The sequence below is a fragment of the Patagioenas fasciata genome, chromosome 4 (assembly GCF_037038585.1).
Source record: "Patagioenas fasciata isolate bPatFas1 chromosome 4, bPatFas1.hap1, whole genome shotgun sequence".
In the NCBI taxonomy this organism is placed as follows: domain Eukaryota; kingdom Metazoa; phylum Chordata; class Aves; order Columbiformes; family Columbidae; genus Patagioenas; species Patagioenas fasciata.
In genome coordinates, this window is record NC_092523.1 from 43,030,941 (window position 1) to 43,048,428 (window position 17,488).

Sequence of the window (17,488 nt, forward strand, 5' to 3'; positions counted from 1 at the left end):
TTACTTTCAAAGTTAGTTTCTCTCTGTTTAGCTTTCTAAGTAAGTCTAAATAAGTTGACAATAGGCCAGCTACCTACATGTGCTTTAGCATTCATCTCTGTTTTCCATTATTTTGTGTTTCCTAAGGCAAACTTATTTTCTGTGAAGCTATATACAGAGAAAGGGGGTCCTTAATACAATCTCATTTGTTGAGCTAGTACTGAGGAAGTGTGTTGTTAGTCCACTGAAGAAGCTGAGGAAGAGAGAATGGCATGGAATTGTGAAATAGTGTTCTTTATCTATTAGATTGTTGAGACCTGTAGCATGGCATATATTTCAAAACTGTAAATAAGTCTTCTGATAATGTAGTGAAAATTGGTTTGTTCAAGTTACATGGAACTATAGATGTACTTTCATGAGTGCTTTCCTTAATTTTGTAATGTATTGGTTCTAGCAGCTTGACAGAATTTTGTTGGTTAAATTCTTCTTTATTAACTATTTCAACAAACATTTCTAGTTTAAAATATTTTTCTGAAGAGAATTAAAAACATCAGTACTAGAATGGAAGGTTGCTTTTCTACTTTCTTAAAATGAGAGAGAGAATGTGCCTTCATGTAGAAATGTTGGGACTAGAGATGTATGTGTATGAAAATAAATGGTGTATCAGAGAGCTAGAAATGTCGAAGTATAACAAACCTTAATTAAACCTTAATGACATAAAAATGTCTGAATTCAGTGTAAAAAATGTGTAAATGTCTAAATGAATAAAATTTGAAATTCAAGGAACTGTGTAGCTAAAGAAAGGAGGCATACCCTATGTACCAGCTCAAGAGCCTATGTTCTTTAGGAGAAATGCTATATATTTTAGTGATTGGAATAAAAGAGATATGTAGATTGGTCCTGATGGCAGAAGAAAACAAAATTGGCATGTGAAGGGGGAGGCATTTTCAGAAAACAGGAAAAAAAATAGTACATTGGGAAAAAGAGCTGAAAAAAACAGCCAGCCAAGGCAAGTATTTATGCACAAGACACAACGCGTATCAGTGAATTATGTTGCCTGTCAGGGCTGAGGAAGTCTTTGATTCCAGATCTTGCTGAATCAAAAACATGGTTATCTTTGAGGAGACATTTAATGCAGGTCATCAACGGTATAAGGTATCTTTGGAAAGCCAAGGGTTGTGTCTGTTACACCTCATCTGTAGAAGGGAGAAAACAGCACACAGATCATGAGAAAACAAATCATAGAAAATTATGGAGTGTTTAGGTATTATGGGACACAGGCAGGCTAAATACATGAAGGTAACTCATTAAATGACACCTGCAGAGCTACTCAAGTGAGCACCAAGCTCATCTGAGAAGCCGTGTGACTTCTTAAAGAGGTCTCACACTGCTGTGCACCAGTTCTCATGAGGGCAAGGCTTATGGCTTAGCCATGGAGTGGCTCTTCAGAGCAGTGGTTAAACAGCTTTTGGAGCAGGATCTTTGTACATAGCTGTGACAGATCACATCCCGCAACTGCCATGGGCATCTCTGCACCATGCTGTACTGCATACTGTTGTCTCAACTTCACAGCCAGCGTTCAGTATAGCCTAAAAGAAAGCAGTATGGACGGTAGCAGAGTCAGAGGAGGCTGTAACTGCGAGGTGACAAGCTTCCACAGATTGTCAAAGGCAGAGATCAAACCTTTTGGGTGGCGCAGGAGAGACTTGGCTGCCTGAGCTGCTGCACCACAGCCACAGTGGAGCTGCAAATCTTTCTGTGTTCACTCAGTCACTCAAGGGAGCCAGGGAGCAATGCTGTGCCATCAAGCATTGTGTTTGTCTTCTGCTACACACTCAAGATCACATTTTTATAAACTTACATTTTGTCGGTATCCTTGCTAATGTCTTATTTGTTTTAGGTTCTTTGGAAATACTTGTAAGAGGGTGAATACCTATTTTATGCTTACTGTTATTTTGAACTGATGCTGTGCCTAGCTTTCTGCTTTAATTAGCAAACACAACAAATACTACATCTTTGGTTTTTCTTTTTAATGGCTTGTGAAGAATAGCATATTATTTAATGGTTTGTGAAAAATGGCGTTATTATAAATGTGACATGCATATGATCTGCATGAATCTTTGCTCACTGACAGCCCCATGAGAGTTGTGGTTATGATAACTGCAGGTTCTGTATTGTCTTCATCTCACAAAGAAGAATCAAACAATATTCTCTATGGAAAATAATTAGTAACTCATTGTGGTCTGGTACTTAAATATTTTTATTTTTGATCAGCTGTCAGTATTATTAGTCATTTGCCCTCATATTCCATTAGATTATTTTATAAAAAGTTGTTGGATTGGTTTCTGGCTGCATTTAGCTTTTTTATTTTTAATAAAGACTGTGGGTTTTTTTTTAAATAAATAGTGTTTGTAAGGAATTTACTCCTGATTAGTGAGCAATGCGGTCATATCCACCAATACAAATTTGTAGGCATGACTGATTAATAGTTTATTTGAATGCTAGTTGACAGAAAATTCAGGGTCACCTCCAGAAACTGAGGTGCAGCTATTTTCTTGTTAACAACTGAAATTAGTTACAAGAAGGTGAATTTGATTATTTTATTGGAAGGTACTTGTTAAAACACTTATTAAACTGAAGTTGTAAGCATTATAATAAATAAAATTATGCTAAATATTTTGAAGGGTTCTGTTTTCATCAAGGATTAACTAGGTATGCTACCTAATAAGCTAATGTAAGAGGCAAATTGTATTTGATGAAAACTTCTAACAGATATGCCAAAGGTAGAAAATTTTGATTCCTTTTTATCAAAGACTAAATAATCCCATTAAATAGTTGTTACTACTAAACTAACAGAAATATACTATTGCAAGTAATGTTTTTTCATACCTCACACCGCCCAGACATACATTATGAAGATCGTGACTTAGGATCTGACCTCTGCTAGGAGGACAGATGGCCTATTTGGGGTTTTTCAGGATAAACGGATTCCAGTAATTTAAGTTATAAATAATTACTGGCCTAGTGGCCTAATGCTGCAGTTACTGGTAGCAGCTTAAATAACTAGTCTCTTACATAAGTAAAGTATATGTTAACCTAAAAGCTAATAATTAGCTGAGTAAACTTTTGAATAATATTACTCTGATTGTTTTCAATTACAACTTCCAGAAAACAAATACAAAAGTAGAGCTTAGAAGTGAATGCGTAGGTACAAAAAATAACTGAAATAATACTTTATTTAAATGGAGTTCTCATTAGATAATAATAATTATGGTGGTATAATTATGGAAGCAATTATTGTCATCACTCTGGCTGCTGTCAAAATCTAGATTGGGAAATACTTGCAGAAATTGAGTGGGGGGGGAAAAATTGAAGGATTATGTAGCCCTTCTAGTTTTTATGTCTATAGTTAACTTAGTGAAATAAATAGAAATGTTTTGCCAAATAGATAATAAAACTGGAGAGGTGCCAGAAGATTGGGTAAATATCAATATGTCACTCTAAACTGAAATTAATGAGGTTCTTAAGAGTGTCTTCAAATAGCTTCAAATTAAGCCTGAACCTAGTTTATTATAGGACATCTTAAAAAAAATGAGGCAAAACATAAAAACCTAAATAATATGAAAGAAGTATAATTTTGAAGTGTTAACCAACTACTCACTATTTGATGAACATTTATTTAATGGTAGTGCTTTTACGTTATGGTTGTTCATGAAATAAAACAAAAAGAGTCAACACCAATAATGAAACATACTTTTACATAAACCACTTATTTAAGCACTGTGAATTAAAAAAACCCAAACATTGACAATAGTATATAGCCACATTATCTGTCATCCTTGAAGGGTCAGCAGAGAATACATGCAGAAAATATGCTGATTGTAATGGACTTAATTATTATGCTCAGGTTTTTATTCTAAGACTTTTTGCTTCATCTTGTTTCTATATACGAAATGAACCTACTGGAACAGGTGAGAATTTCACAGAAGCACTTCTGTTAATTTGACTGGGGTACAGTGATTGCATTCCTGTCATTCTGATGTCACTCACCCTAAAAGAGCTTTTGAAAACTATCTGAAATTAGGTAAGAAATATTTAAGAGACTTGTAAAGATATAGCCTGTCCTGCAATACAGTTGTTACAGTCAGCATTATGAATGGCAATAGTATTTAAGCAACAGGATTTGCCCTTCCAGCAGTGGTGGCCGTTGTCTAGTGTAGATGCTATATGACTGACCTACCACAGGAGCAGTACCTGAACTGCTCACAACCGTGATGTTTCTGTGCTTAGGGTTTTCAAAGGAGGATGCTTCATGACTGCCCAGAACTTTGTATTTAACAGAAGAACTTCTGTTAAAAATACTTCTCTGACAAAGAGGAAATACTATAATACTTCTGTTGGACTAAGCGTGGTCTTAGCACACTTTGGCATGCGTCCTTCTGGCTCTTCAATGAAATGTGATTTAACATAAGTTTCCCTTTGTTCTTAAAAGCTCATTTAAATTCAGTATTAATTATCCATGCTTTGAAACAAGGGTGTTCAGTGGTTAAAGGATGTCTTTCAGACATCCAACCTTCATTTGATTAAAAAAAAAAAAAAATTTCTGTCTTCATATTTTACTTCAATAGAGAGTTCTGCCTGATTCAAAGTGGGGTTTATCTTATATACTCTTCTTCTCTAAATAAACCACAGATGAATGAGGAAAAGCTTTGTGAGATAGACTTCATATATGCGGAACAAAGTCTGTTACAGACTTACTTTACCTTCTTATGCCCTGTGTGTTTGGATAACTGCATGCATAATTTTATGAATTAGTTAATGCTTTACCTTCTTGTGGATTTTTTGCATGTTACATATGGCTTCCCTGAAGAATTTCCATCTGCTAAGTGCTCAGTATGGTTTTAACATGTGCACTTACCAGTCATGCCTTTATTGTTGATTGAAGCTTTGATTTTAACTGCTTGGCAGTCACGTACGGTTAAATATATGCAAGCTCAAAAGGCAAAACCATATACTTTGTTCTTGTTCTCAAATCTGTTTGTTTCCAGACCATTCTCCTTTCCACTTGGGAGTCAGATGCATCTGGAATTTACACTGAGGGGTCCCAAGAGGAGATTTAGACACCCTTTTGTCATCCAGCTGTAGCCAGGAGGACATACCCATACTGTTGCATTGCTTTTGAAAGCATTGAAGACAATTCAATGGAGACAACTACCCTTGGATAAACAAAGCATTCCAAAGGAGAGTAGTTGTAATATTAGGGGCAAGAAACTTTTAGAAAACAAAGTCGTATTTGATTATGGTATAGAGGTTGCTTAATAAAATAATTTCAAAAAATGAGAATTAAACTGTGTAGGTAAATACAGATTTTGCGGTATCTACATGTGTAAAGATTTTTCTTTTAACATTACATCAGTAGCCATCAATATACATTTCTCCTCCTAATTTATCAACATTTTCTTCTTGCAGTCTTCACAAATGCAAAGAATAGAATTACAATGCTGAGGACACACCATGGGGAACAAAAACTGTCATGGTTTTTCTGAAGAGCTTGGAGTGATTTAAAATTGCTTTCTGCTTTACACAAGAGATACTTTTCATTTTGGAAAAAAAAAATAAAAAATAAGTGTGACTATAAGGACAAACATAACCACAATCTTTCTATCTTTAGTAACCCAAAAGACTATTTGCTTTGAAAGCTGTTAAAGATTTCTTGTCACATTTTGGGTGTAGTGGTTATGGAGTGGTTAGACAAAGCAATGTTAGCTGCAATAATTTTTGTACCAGTCATCTCAAATTGATTTATTTTCATTAATTAAATGAGTAATAAATGAAATTTGGATCCTTAGTTTTGACAAAAAGGAAACAGAGACTTGAAGGGCTAAGGGCAACTAAAAATACGTATTAGCAATGAAACAGAAAAGAACAAAACATAGGTTGACTTTAGCTGGAAATAAGGATATGGTTAATTATGGTACAGAAGCATCAAAAAAGCCACTTCCTAGTCTCTTCAAATTGATTGGATAATATAAGTAGTAATTTAAGAAGATGCTATAGTTGACACTTTGCAGGTTTAAACCATTGAAGCAAGTTCTATAAAACTCGATTATAATAAAACTTCTAATACTCTAAAGAGGGGTGCTGATACTGTCATTATATTTGTAAAGATCTACTGAAGTGACACATTTGGTAAGCATAACTAAGTTAAATGACAACTCTGTTTTGTCTTTACAGCTAGGGAAATGCATTTACATGTCCATAATTGGGTTTACTCTTCAAGTAGTGCCCTAGAAGCACTTCTGAAATGAGTCATTAATAAATATGAGAACATTATTTAATTCGGATTCTTACATCCACTTAATGCAGAGGGATTTGATTGCATATATGCGGTAACTATACAAGAAGACTGGTATCTCAATCAGTACCATCATGCTAGGTGTCAGCTGACAGATTTGTGGGCAAGTGTGCTTGTTTTTGTTGGTTTTTGCATTTTTTTTATGAGACTAGCACATGAGGTACATATTTTAGCTAATTGCTGCAGATATCAGGCAGGAAGATAATATTTTGCTAGGTAGACTTGACTGACTTTCAAGCTACTGACTGTGGAAGCGATATTAATTAAATGTTGGACTAATCTGTTTCTTACAAAATTATTCCTCATTTTGGAGGGGCAGGTGGTACTTAGCACTTCTGATGAACAACAACAACAACAAAAATTACTGACATTTATCACATTTAGATGTGGAAAAACTCATTTCTCAACCCACCCCCGAGTTAAAAGAGCCACCACTGAATTGTAAAGACTGAAATATTTTACGGCTGTTGGCATGGTCACGTATATTCCAATATGACTTTTCTTTAAATATAGAGATAATTTGAAAATTTGAGGTTGAGCTTCGTATTTGTAGAAAAGGATAGTTGGAGTCATTATGTTGTTATGTTATGGCTACATTGAATTGTTCCTGTGAAATACAGCAGTTGTAGGATAATATTAACTCACTGTTTGAGAAATGCCTGTGGTTCGCTTGTGACACAATAGCACAAGCTATTAGGACTTTCTAGTGCATCCAGAACATGAATTTATGTTTGTATTCAAATTCGATTAATTGATTGGAAGTTACAGCTTGATAGGACTCAGACAAGAAATACACAAAGAACAACAGGGACCGTATTTCCCTTACCAGAGCTCAGCAATTGAAGGGTATTTGCATTTCAAAATTCCTGCAGCTCTACTACGGGAATATTTTAATGATCTGCCAAATCATGCAGTGGGTGTAGTTGCTGGACAAATACCATCACTTTGATTGCTGTTGGGAATCTTCGAATACAGAGAACAAAAGTATTTAGCTTAGATAAAGAACAGTATGTTTTGCCTTCAATTTCCTGCTGTTCTGTGGTAGCTGTTAGATCCTGTTAAGGACTGAGAAAGCATAAACTTCTCATGTACTTCATCTTAATTTAGCCTTTGTTACCTGAATCTAATTATGTTCCTGAATTAAGCTTACTGATTCTTTTCTCTCACTAAATTAATGAACTTTTTCTTTGAGTCATTATGCTTTTATTCCTTATTACTGGCTAATTTTTAATACATCATCCTTAACTAAGCCCCTATTTATTTAGTATTAATATTGTGCAAGATGTACTTGAATCTATAATTCTGTATGTCCCTTTGCTTGCCTAAATTAGAAGTAAAGATTGTCTCCTCTGAAAAAGTATGAATAAAGCAATTATTTTCTTTTTAAACAAATTTATAGGGGATGAATTAAGATATTTTTCAGACAGTTTATTTTAGGTGGTGGTTCTTCAGTTGTATGAACAAGTGCAAAGTCCTCCTTTCATCTGTACAGTAGTAGCCATCATTTCGATTCCTCAGGGCAAAAAAAGAATTGTGAATGTTCCAAGAGGTTCTGCACCCCGAGAACAGAATAGGACTGTAGCTATAATCGGATGATTCCCTGTCTTCACAGGTACAGGCAGTATATTAAGGGTGGATTAATCACCTACTGAGGGGTGATGGTGATGTCCTTGTTAGGTGTAAAGTAAGCAGTACCTCTTTGCCCAGCTTTGGACTTGGGTGCAGTCATAAAGAGAGCAGCAGCAGCTCATCACTTTTCACTGAGTTTAATAGAGTTGACCAGGGTCAAAATTCTGATTGGTTTTCTCATATTAAGTGCTTATCTTTCCAAGTTGCAGAGGAGGATATGTGAGACAAAATTGGGAGGAGCTGTTGACACTCTTGAGGGCAGAGAGGCCCTGCACAGGGATCTGGACAAATTGGAGGGCAATCATGAACCACATGAAGTTCAACAAGAACAAGTGCTGGATTTTGCACCTGGACACAGCAACCCTGGCTGTATATACAGACTGGGGGACAAGATGCTGGAAAGCAGCTCTGCAGAGAGGGATCTAGGGGTTCTGGTTGATGCCAAGTTGAACATGAACCAGCAGTGTCCCTGGCTGCCAAGAGGGGCAACTGTGTCCTGGGGTGCATCAAGCACAGCATTGCCAGCCGGGTGAGGGAGGTGATTGTCCTGTTCTGCTCTGCACTGGTGTGGCCTCACCTGGAGCACTGTGTGCAGTTCTGGATGCCACAGGATAAAAAAGATATAAAACTACTGGAGTGTCCAGAAGAGGGCTACGAAGTTGGTGAAGGGTTTGGAGAGCAAGCTGTATGAGAAGTGGCTAAAGTCACTTGGTTTGTTCAGTCTGGAGAAGAGGAAACTGAGGGGAGACCTCATTGTGGTCTACAGCTTCCTCACAAGGGGAGAGAGTCAGGTGCTGATCTCTTCTCTCTGGCAACCAGCGACAGAACCCGAGGGAATGGCAGGAAGACATGCCAGGGGAGGTTTAGGTTGGACATTAGGAAGAGCGTCTTCCCCCAGAGGGTGGTGGAGCACTGGAACAGGCTCCCCAGAGAGGCAGCCATGGCTCAAAGCCTGACAGTATTCAAGAAACAATTGGACAATGCCCTCAACACATGGCATGAACTGTGAGGTTGTCATATGCAGGGACAGGAGTTGGACTTGATGATCTTTGTGGGTCCCTTCCAACTCAGGACATTCTATGGTTCTATATGCTTGCTCTTCTGACACTTTTTCTGCTTCTCCAGTGTCACTTTTAAGTATTTCAAGATATGTTGGATATGCAATGAAAAGCATTTAAAACATGGATTCATTTTTTTGTATTTGTGTACAGGTTGCTTAAATGCACAAACTATTCAGTGGTACTGCCTTTACTCTTAAAAACCTCCAGTTTGGTATGTAAAATTCTGCTAGTTGCCTTCACAAAACAAAGGGAAATAAACAGTCTTGTAGCACTTGCAAGACAGTGGATTCTCTCATCCAGTGGACATCATTACTGCTGCTAAGTTGGTGGTAATTACTTTAGTTGGTGCTTCACGTGGATTTCTTATTGTGAAGCCTTTGCTGAGTTGTATATTTACCCTGGAGGATCCTGTTCCTGTAAGTCTACAACTGAAATATTTTATAACGGAAAAATGGAAATTACTCCACAGTCAACAGGGTGCGTGGCAGTTTTCATATTGCTAATGATTTACTGGCATATATTTTTATCTCATCTTAAGATTTCAAGAGACTGAAAAATTAGTAAGAATCACTTCACTCTTCATCTCCAATGCAAAAAAGCTAAGGCTAGTTTCCACTTTTTCCTCACTATCAGTTTCAAGAGGCTGTGTGGAGAAGTACAACTTTGTGTATTTCATGCTTTAAAAATTATATATTAGTGATAAGTGTGGAAACAGTAGAGCCGTAGTTATTCAAGAAGAGGCTGTAGTTTGTTGTAATCAGAACCTGGGAAGATGAAAGGCTGCTATAAACACAAGCATGGAGATGTATTGCAGAAAAGAAGATAAACTACTTTACAAGAATATAATATTCAGTGGCATAAAATAAGTGCCACTTTACCATATAAAGTCTTTAGCATTGTTGTAAGTATGTTCCAGATTTATTCAGTCTAGTGCTAACCTCTTTTGGAGTACTAGGAACTCAATCTGGTAGGTTGATCTTCTTTATTATGTTTCATGATGGTACAGAATAACACATTTTAAATTAAAAAATGTTATAAACAACCAGATGTGGAGAAAAAATTGCTTGAAGTTATTTTTTGTATTTAATTAGCAAGTTTTGCACTGCATAGCTTAATTACCTATTTCAACTGGGAAAAGTAGATTGTGAAATTTTAAAAATACTTATGAAGGTTTGTTACACTTAAAAACTCTCCACCTGTATTTCCAGCTTGTGTTATTGTTACTTAGAAGGTATTTCATTACTGTTACACACTAAAAATAAGTTCACATGCAACTTACAGTTGGTTTGTAGCATTTATTGTTGGTGTGTGTACATTACTTTTTGCTATTTACAATACATCCTAATGTAACACTTCAAGATAAGCTAGGCATTCTGGTGTATGTGGGCATAAGTACATACATGTTTGTATATTTTTACGCTGTTTCTTTGTATTTAATATCTGCTACTGCTTTGGGAATGTTTCTAGTTGTTTCAGGGAATATGGAGTATTACATCCAAATGTTATATGATTCTAGGAATGGTGCTAGTCTCACAGTTATTTTGTAAAAAAAAAAATCCTTTAAAATACCACTTTTTTAAATCAAGTGACAACTTGAGAAAGATTTAACAGGCAGAGAAGACACTGAATTTACTGACACTGAAATAGTATTAGTGCACGTAAGGTGTGCTGAAAATACGTAGTCCTTTTCTAACCTATGTGGCATAACCCCTCAGAGTACTTTAAATAAACATGTTCTAAAATATGTTTATTAGCTTGTTTATATACAACTTTAAAAGTTATTTTTAAAGGCATGCATCCAAAGACATGCACATAATAAATTCAAAGTGTCAATGTTTCAGGGAATCTAAATTATTTTCAGAATTTCAGAAATTGAGAAGGGATAAGTGGAAGGAGAAAATGCTGGGCTGGTGCCAAGCGATAGCTCGTAACCCTCACAGACTTCCAAACAGCACAAGAACACCCGAGGTCTCAGGTGATGCTTCACATAACTCCACTTTGGTGAGTGAAAAGTTGCATTTTATGACGGTGGCATGCTCAGACAAACTTCAGAGGCATTACATTTATTTTTTAAAATGTAGTTTTTGCCATTGATTGCATTGCCTCAGTGTGTGAAACCCTTTGACATTCTAGCTATTTACTCTTTCCATTTGTTATTTTTTCATCTTTTATGTTATGCATGGTCCATTCTGGCTTGCATGCTATGTCTATAAATCAGTATTGATGTTTTGTGAATGGTGAAGCCTTTAAGCAAGAAATGTCCTAATATGGATTACTTACATTCTTTGTGATCTTAATCAATGCAATGGCATTTGGTCCCTGATGAATACAGTCAGACATTATCTAAAGGTACCTTGTTTGCTCTTTGCTCCTACCTGTAACAGGACCAAGGTATAGTATGTGTACACTGGCATGAGAGAAATTGGTTTAAAAATGATCTTCATATATTTAACATGATCATGTAAGAGATGGTTGGGTTTCTGCATGCCAAGTTATTGACAGTAGATGTTGAGGCAATGCAAAGTTGACAATTTACGTAGTGGAGTTATTATGAATTATATGAAGTTGATTAAAGTGACTCGTTGACAAGAATTTTAATCCTGCAGTTTTTGCTCATTCAAATAAATCCATTTACATCAGTAGAAATCCTGAGGTGAGTAAGAACTGATATTTTTAATGTAAAGCCTTCATATTGTCTCACATGTAAGACGAAAAATATTCTATGTACTTGTTTTTCTTCAACTGATTTGACATTTTAAGACTACAGCAAAACAGATTGTTTGAAACATATTCAATTGAATATGCCTGGTCAATTTTCATTATTAAGTTTAAAATAGGCACAATATTTTCCTATCCTAAGAAGCATGAGGTATCAGGAAGTACCGCTCTCCAGCTGTTGAAACATGGATATGACAACATCTAACCAGAAGGATGAATGATTTCTTGTAACCACTGATAAAATGTGGTATTCCAAAGAGTGTGACAAGAGTTGTAAATGAAGAGGCAATGATCTGTTTGAAAATTGTTGAAGTTCTTGTGAAAAAAAGACCCTACTTAATGTGGCAAAAATATCTTGTTCAGTGGTAGATTATATAGAATGTAAATTTCTACTAAAGAAGAGAACATAAAAAAGCAGCACTAAAAAGTGCAAATTATATAATTTACTTAATATCCTAGATTATTATTACAGCTTGCTTTCATCTGAAATTCTTTTTGTTCAGTGAAATAAAAGGAAATTTAAAAGCAATCAGTCATGAAACAAGAAAATTCAAGTATATTATCCCCAAATTTACTATTACTATTACAGTTTTCTTTTGAAATTTTATTTAATTACTATTAATGTTTGAGTATTTCTAGTAATAGGTGATAGCTATTAAGGAATTTAGATATGTGAAAATCTGCATATTTTGATTTCTCCTTGACTGCTAATCAACTTTTAATTCACTTTGATATTCCAAAGACAAGCATTCCAATCTGTCAGATGGGATTTTGAAAACGTGAACTGGGAATACAGTTCATAGCAGTTGAATCCATAGAGTTAGCATGTTTTAGCCTTATTAATATTTAAACTTGTTAAAAAATAAGCTTGCATGAAACTGCTGCTTAGTTGATGAAGCGTGTAAGAAAACCAGGGATATAAGCAGCTAGGGAAGATACCGTGTGTCCTTTAATGTCATGATTGGCTGTAGAATAATAGTCTTCACAACAGGAAACAGAGCAGTTACATCTCTTGAAGCCTGTCAAACTTTCCTCTTCATTTTCTTTGGTTGTTACTCTCTCAACCACTACTCTTCCTGTCCCTCACTTCTGAAGTAAATGACATTCAGTGTAAGCTTTTGCTGGCAGTGTCTTTCCAACTTGTGGGCTATAGGCTGAATCCTTATTTTCCTTATGAACATTTTAAAGCTGAAATCTTGCTTCAAATCTGTTTTGATTTTGTTTAGAACTGTTAGCCTTTCAATGCTGGAAAATTTTCTACCTGGTCTTGCGTGATGATGTGGATTTTAGCACTGGAAAATTAAATGTAATGAAACAGCAGAGAATAAAGAATAATAAATTATTTGTTGGAAGTGTACAAACACACAATAATCTATTCAAGTCCCTTCTTTTTAAATTAACATTAATTTTTCAGTGCATTGCAGCTCCTCCGTGGTACTGGTTCCCTTAGTGGGGGTTTGTTTGATCTGTCTTTCAAGCACATTTAAGGTACAAAGAAACAGTTCTTTGCTTCCTTAGACTGGAGGTGGCCAGTCTGGTTTTGGTGGGAAGCAAAATGGAGTGTACACTATCTTTCTTCACATCTGCCATATGCCTTTTGATTGTGCATCTGATTCAGCAGAATGTCCTATGTATTTTAGAAATTCAGCTAAGGCTTTTCAAATGAAACTTTTATTTTCTTTTAAAAACAAAACAAAGCACTCAAAGCTGTCGTTCCATTGTGCTACTTTCTAAAGAGGAATGATCTGAAAATTGCAAGTATGTCTTCTTAATTTATATGAAAAGAAATATTTTTATCTCTTACTGAACGAAAGAAAGGAAAGAAAGGAACAAAGAAAGAAAGAAAGAAGCTGCTTGTGGAGTAGGAACCAAGTTATGATCATTTAAAAAATTGCTTTTTTCATTAAGCATGTAAATGAAATACTGAACAGAAGTGCAGGAAAAAATAAAAAATAAATTAGTTCACGAAAACACTGAGATAAATTAAAAGAGCCTAATAAAATCACAGTTTCATTTTATTTGATAAGATGTTCTAGCTTAGTTCAAATAAAATTCTGAAATATTTCAGCAAAACTCAGCTAAATATTCTCGGAAACATTTTTCCATTATTATTTTCTCCTTCATTATAATATTAGCCCCAGGCTTTACCACATCAGTCTACTTTATTTGAAGATTAACCCTGTGTGTTCATTTTCAGATGGAACACCAGCTTCTTCGTTCTGAGCACACCTCAAAAATTTTGAGTCATTCTTTAATCAAAAGAGGCATAACTTCTCAAAAAATATTGTTTAATATTATGATTTTTTTGATTTTGGGATTTGTACTGATAATTTTAGATCTATAGGGAGTAGATGTCTTTTTATTTGTCTATTTATTTTTTCATACTTAAAACAATTTCATATAGTCCATTAACTTGGTGTAGTGGAACAAAAAAGGTGAATTTGCTTTGCTTCTCTTATAGCTACAAATCATTATCTATTTTTCAAGCTGAATTGATTACGTTTGTGCTTTTTTTGTCCTGTATACATTGTTTCTAAACTGTGAAGGTTCATCCTTCCTAATGTTGATCGTAAGAGTTATTTTTAGAGACCTGTAATATAATTTTTCCACTTTACTTTCACTTTTGTAACAATTTCCATGTTCTTGGGGGTATCTTAAGATGTCTTGTCTGTTCCTGTTCCAGTTTGGCGATGAGTGACCAGTTGTACACAGTATTCCAGATCAAGCTTTCTGTTCCTAGCAATTGTGACACCAATTATTACCTATTCAGTAACACATTTATCATACTGCATAGATTTAGGATCACTTTATCAATATATTTTTCTATCTAACTATTATTTTAGTTTTGAGACCAAACCTGGACTATGCTAAGTTTTGATCAGTACATGAAGACTCTATCAATTCAAGTTATTATTGTTCCTCTGTTATCATCCATTCACTTGTTATTGTTGTTGTTGTTGTTGGGTTTTTTGGTTTGTTTTTTTGTGGTTTGTTTGGTTTTTTTTAATATTTGTTTAGCAAAAAGACCTTTTCCCATTTAACTTTCTATTTGGAAAGTTTGATTCTATTTTGTTTTATTTTTTTCCTGGTAATTCTTTCTTTTTTTGTTACTTTCTAGTATGTTTCTTTGCTTCTTTATTTCATGTAGGCTTCATCTACTATATTTATCTCTTCTGAAGTTACATATTCATTCACACAAATCTGAAGATGTTCAGATTATTCTCTAGAGGTTTTTTCCTTAAATGCAAATTAGTATTTTTTTCATTTTTTCACTTTCTCTGATTTTTGCTAGAGTTGGGGAAGAAGAGTAGTGTTTTATTCCTTAATTGAAAAAAAAAAAAAACAAAAAAAACCCACAACACCCAGATCTTGAAAGCTCATAGCTCTATGCAATATTTGCAGTTTTTTGTCTTCTGAAAGGATAATGAATATAATTGCAAACATACCATTTTAAATTCTTTCTTCATCAGTCACTTGTCTCTGTACTGACAGTATCTATTTATACTGTGATTTCAAGAGCATATATGTATGGTTTTGATGGGAAGACATAAATATGTATTAACATTGATTAAGCAATTTGACGAGAAGTAGTTGTATGTCTCCCTATCCTTGCTCAGTGCTTCTTGGGATCCCTATTCAGAACTTGAGCATTATCACAATTTATATTCTTAATAGTTTGTACAGTCTGTTCTGCATGGCGTATGGACTGGTCCTTGGTTAAGTACATCATGTTAAACATGTGAAGCTACTGGGACATGAGCACATACTTAATGCTGAATAGTAGTCATTAGTACATACTAATTTTCCCTGATTTATTTCTCAATAGAATTATGGGTGAATATATGTGGAAGTATAGTCATGTGAGTAACTAGGTGATTTATGTTAGTATATGCAAATGAAATTTGGAAGTCACAGCAAATGATAAAGCATCTAATTTAACTTTAATGATCGATTTTTTATATGAAAGCAAATGATACCATCTGCTTCTCTAAGAAACAGTAAAATGTTTATGAATTATCTGTTTGACATAGGCAGATATTAGGTTACCACATCTGATCTACACATATTGACCAAGCAAGTTAATTGTAGTCAATGGTCATTCTAAAATATAATTAAACAAACAATGGAAAGTGGTTTTGTTGTGGTTTAACCCTATCAGGCAACAAAGCCCCACACAGCCTCTCACTCACTCCTCCTCAGTGGGATGGGGGAGCAAATCAGAGAGGGAAAGCAAGACAAATAATGGATTGAGATAAAGACAGTTCCATAGGTAAAGCAAAAGCCATGCACACAACCAAAGACGGTTTAGGAATTAATTCCCTACCTCCCATCTGCAGACAGGTGCTCAGCCATCTCCAGGAAAGCAATTGGGCATGACAATTATTTGAGAAGACAAAGACCATAACTCCAAACATCTCACTTTCTTCCTTCTTCCCCCACCTCCCCGAGTTTTTATTGCTGAGCATGATAGCATATGGTGTGGAATATCTCTTTGGTCAGTTGCCATCAGCTGTCCTGGTTTTGTCCCCCTCCCAGCTTCTTGTGCACCCCCAGCCTACTCACTGGTGTGGTGGCACAAGACTCAGGAGAGGTCTTGACACTGTGTAAGCGCTGCTCTGCAGTAACTGAAACATCCCTGTGTTATAAATAGTGGTTTTGTCACAAATCCAGAACATAGCACTGTACAAGTTTTCTTCCAGTGATAAACTGAGAAGCTGTGGTTTAGTTGTAAGTTCTGCTAACGGTATGAAAGTTCTGAATAGTGTAGGAATGATATATTATTCCATGATCTTTAAAGGTCCCATCCCACCCCAGTCATTCTATGATTCTGTTCTAACCCCCGACATTCAGTTCCAGAACACAAAAGATCTCTTGATCTGAGCTTGAAGTGTTTGACTTCCTTGCTGTGAAGTGTAATTCCTTGCTGAAAATCCTGTGAAATAGGATCCCTTTGGGTTTCCTTTAACATTGCAAGCTTGTTATTGGTAAGCTGACAGGGGCTGAGGGGATGTTTAAGATCTATATTTTAATTTGTTATAAGAAAATGGTGTAGTTTAAGACTCAAAAAACTAGTAAGGGAGAAAAGAGTAATTACCTAAGAATATGGAGTTTGTTTCATCTGAATTATCTTCTTATTTGCATAACTATTAGGTAGACTTTATTAATGAGGCTGCAGAAGCAGCCTGGAAATCCAAAATACTATACCTGCAAAATTCTCTATAGACACTGGTTTTGGAAGTCTAGTAGTGACTTTAATATAGTAGCCAATCAATGTGTATATGTGAATCAAACTGTGGAAGAGAGACATTCTACAAGAAATGTAGTTTCAAAAGAGGTAGAATTATTCACCTGGTGTAATAAATTATATGCTGTTTAAACCTTCTCTTAGTCTATACTTCTGGAATAAAAATACAGCTGGGTGCAGCACATTTAATTACACATGAAAAAAAGAGAAACTACTGAGAGTAGAACGTTTTGTGGTTCAGGCATGCTGCTCCTGACTTCTTTGTCAGGTAGCTTATGGAATAGTACATGATGTCTGAATAAATTCTGGAGAGGAGAGGAGAGGAGGATCCTGAATATCTCATGTTCTCTGGTGCTACGTATCTCAACTGGGCTCAGTCCCTCTATTCTGGTGCTGAGAAGTTCTGTCCTAAGGGACTACATTTTTCCATCTGCTTCTCATGGACATTATGAAACTTCTGCAGCATTTCAGCTAAAGACAGCAGTTCTTCTCGAGCTAGAA

The 17,488-nt window shown here is 35.4% G+C and overlaps 1 protein-coding gene across 9 annotated transcripts in view; it reads left to right on the plus strand.

Annotated features, from left to right (window-relative positions):
• Positions 1 to 17,488, plus strand: part of MARCHF1 (membrane associated ring-CH-type finger 1) — a 237,674-nt gene that overhangs the window by 130,374 nt on the left and 89,812 nt on the right. For 7 of the 9 annotated variants that reach the window (XM_065837519.2, XM_065837522.2, XM_071807732.1 and 4 more), the window contains one exon: positions 10,886 to 11,025. The exons of the other annotated variants lie outside the window; for them this stretch is intronic. In XM_065837519.2, coding sequence (XP_065693591.2) covers positions 10,886 to 11,025 — 140 coding nt within the window. The remainder of the gene's footprint in view (positions 1 to 10,885; positions 11,026 to 17,488) is intronic. 9 annotated transcript variants of the gene reach the window in all.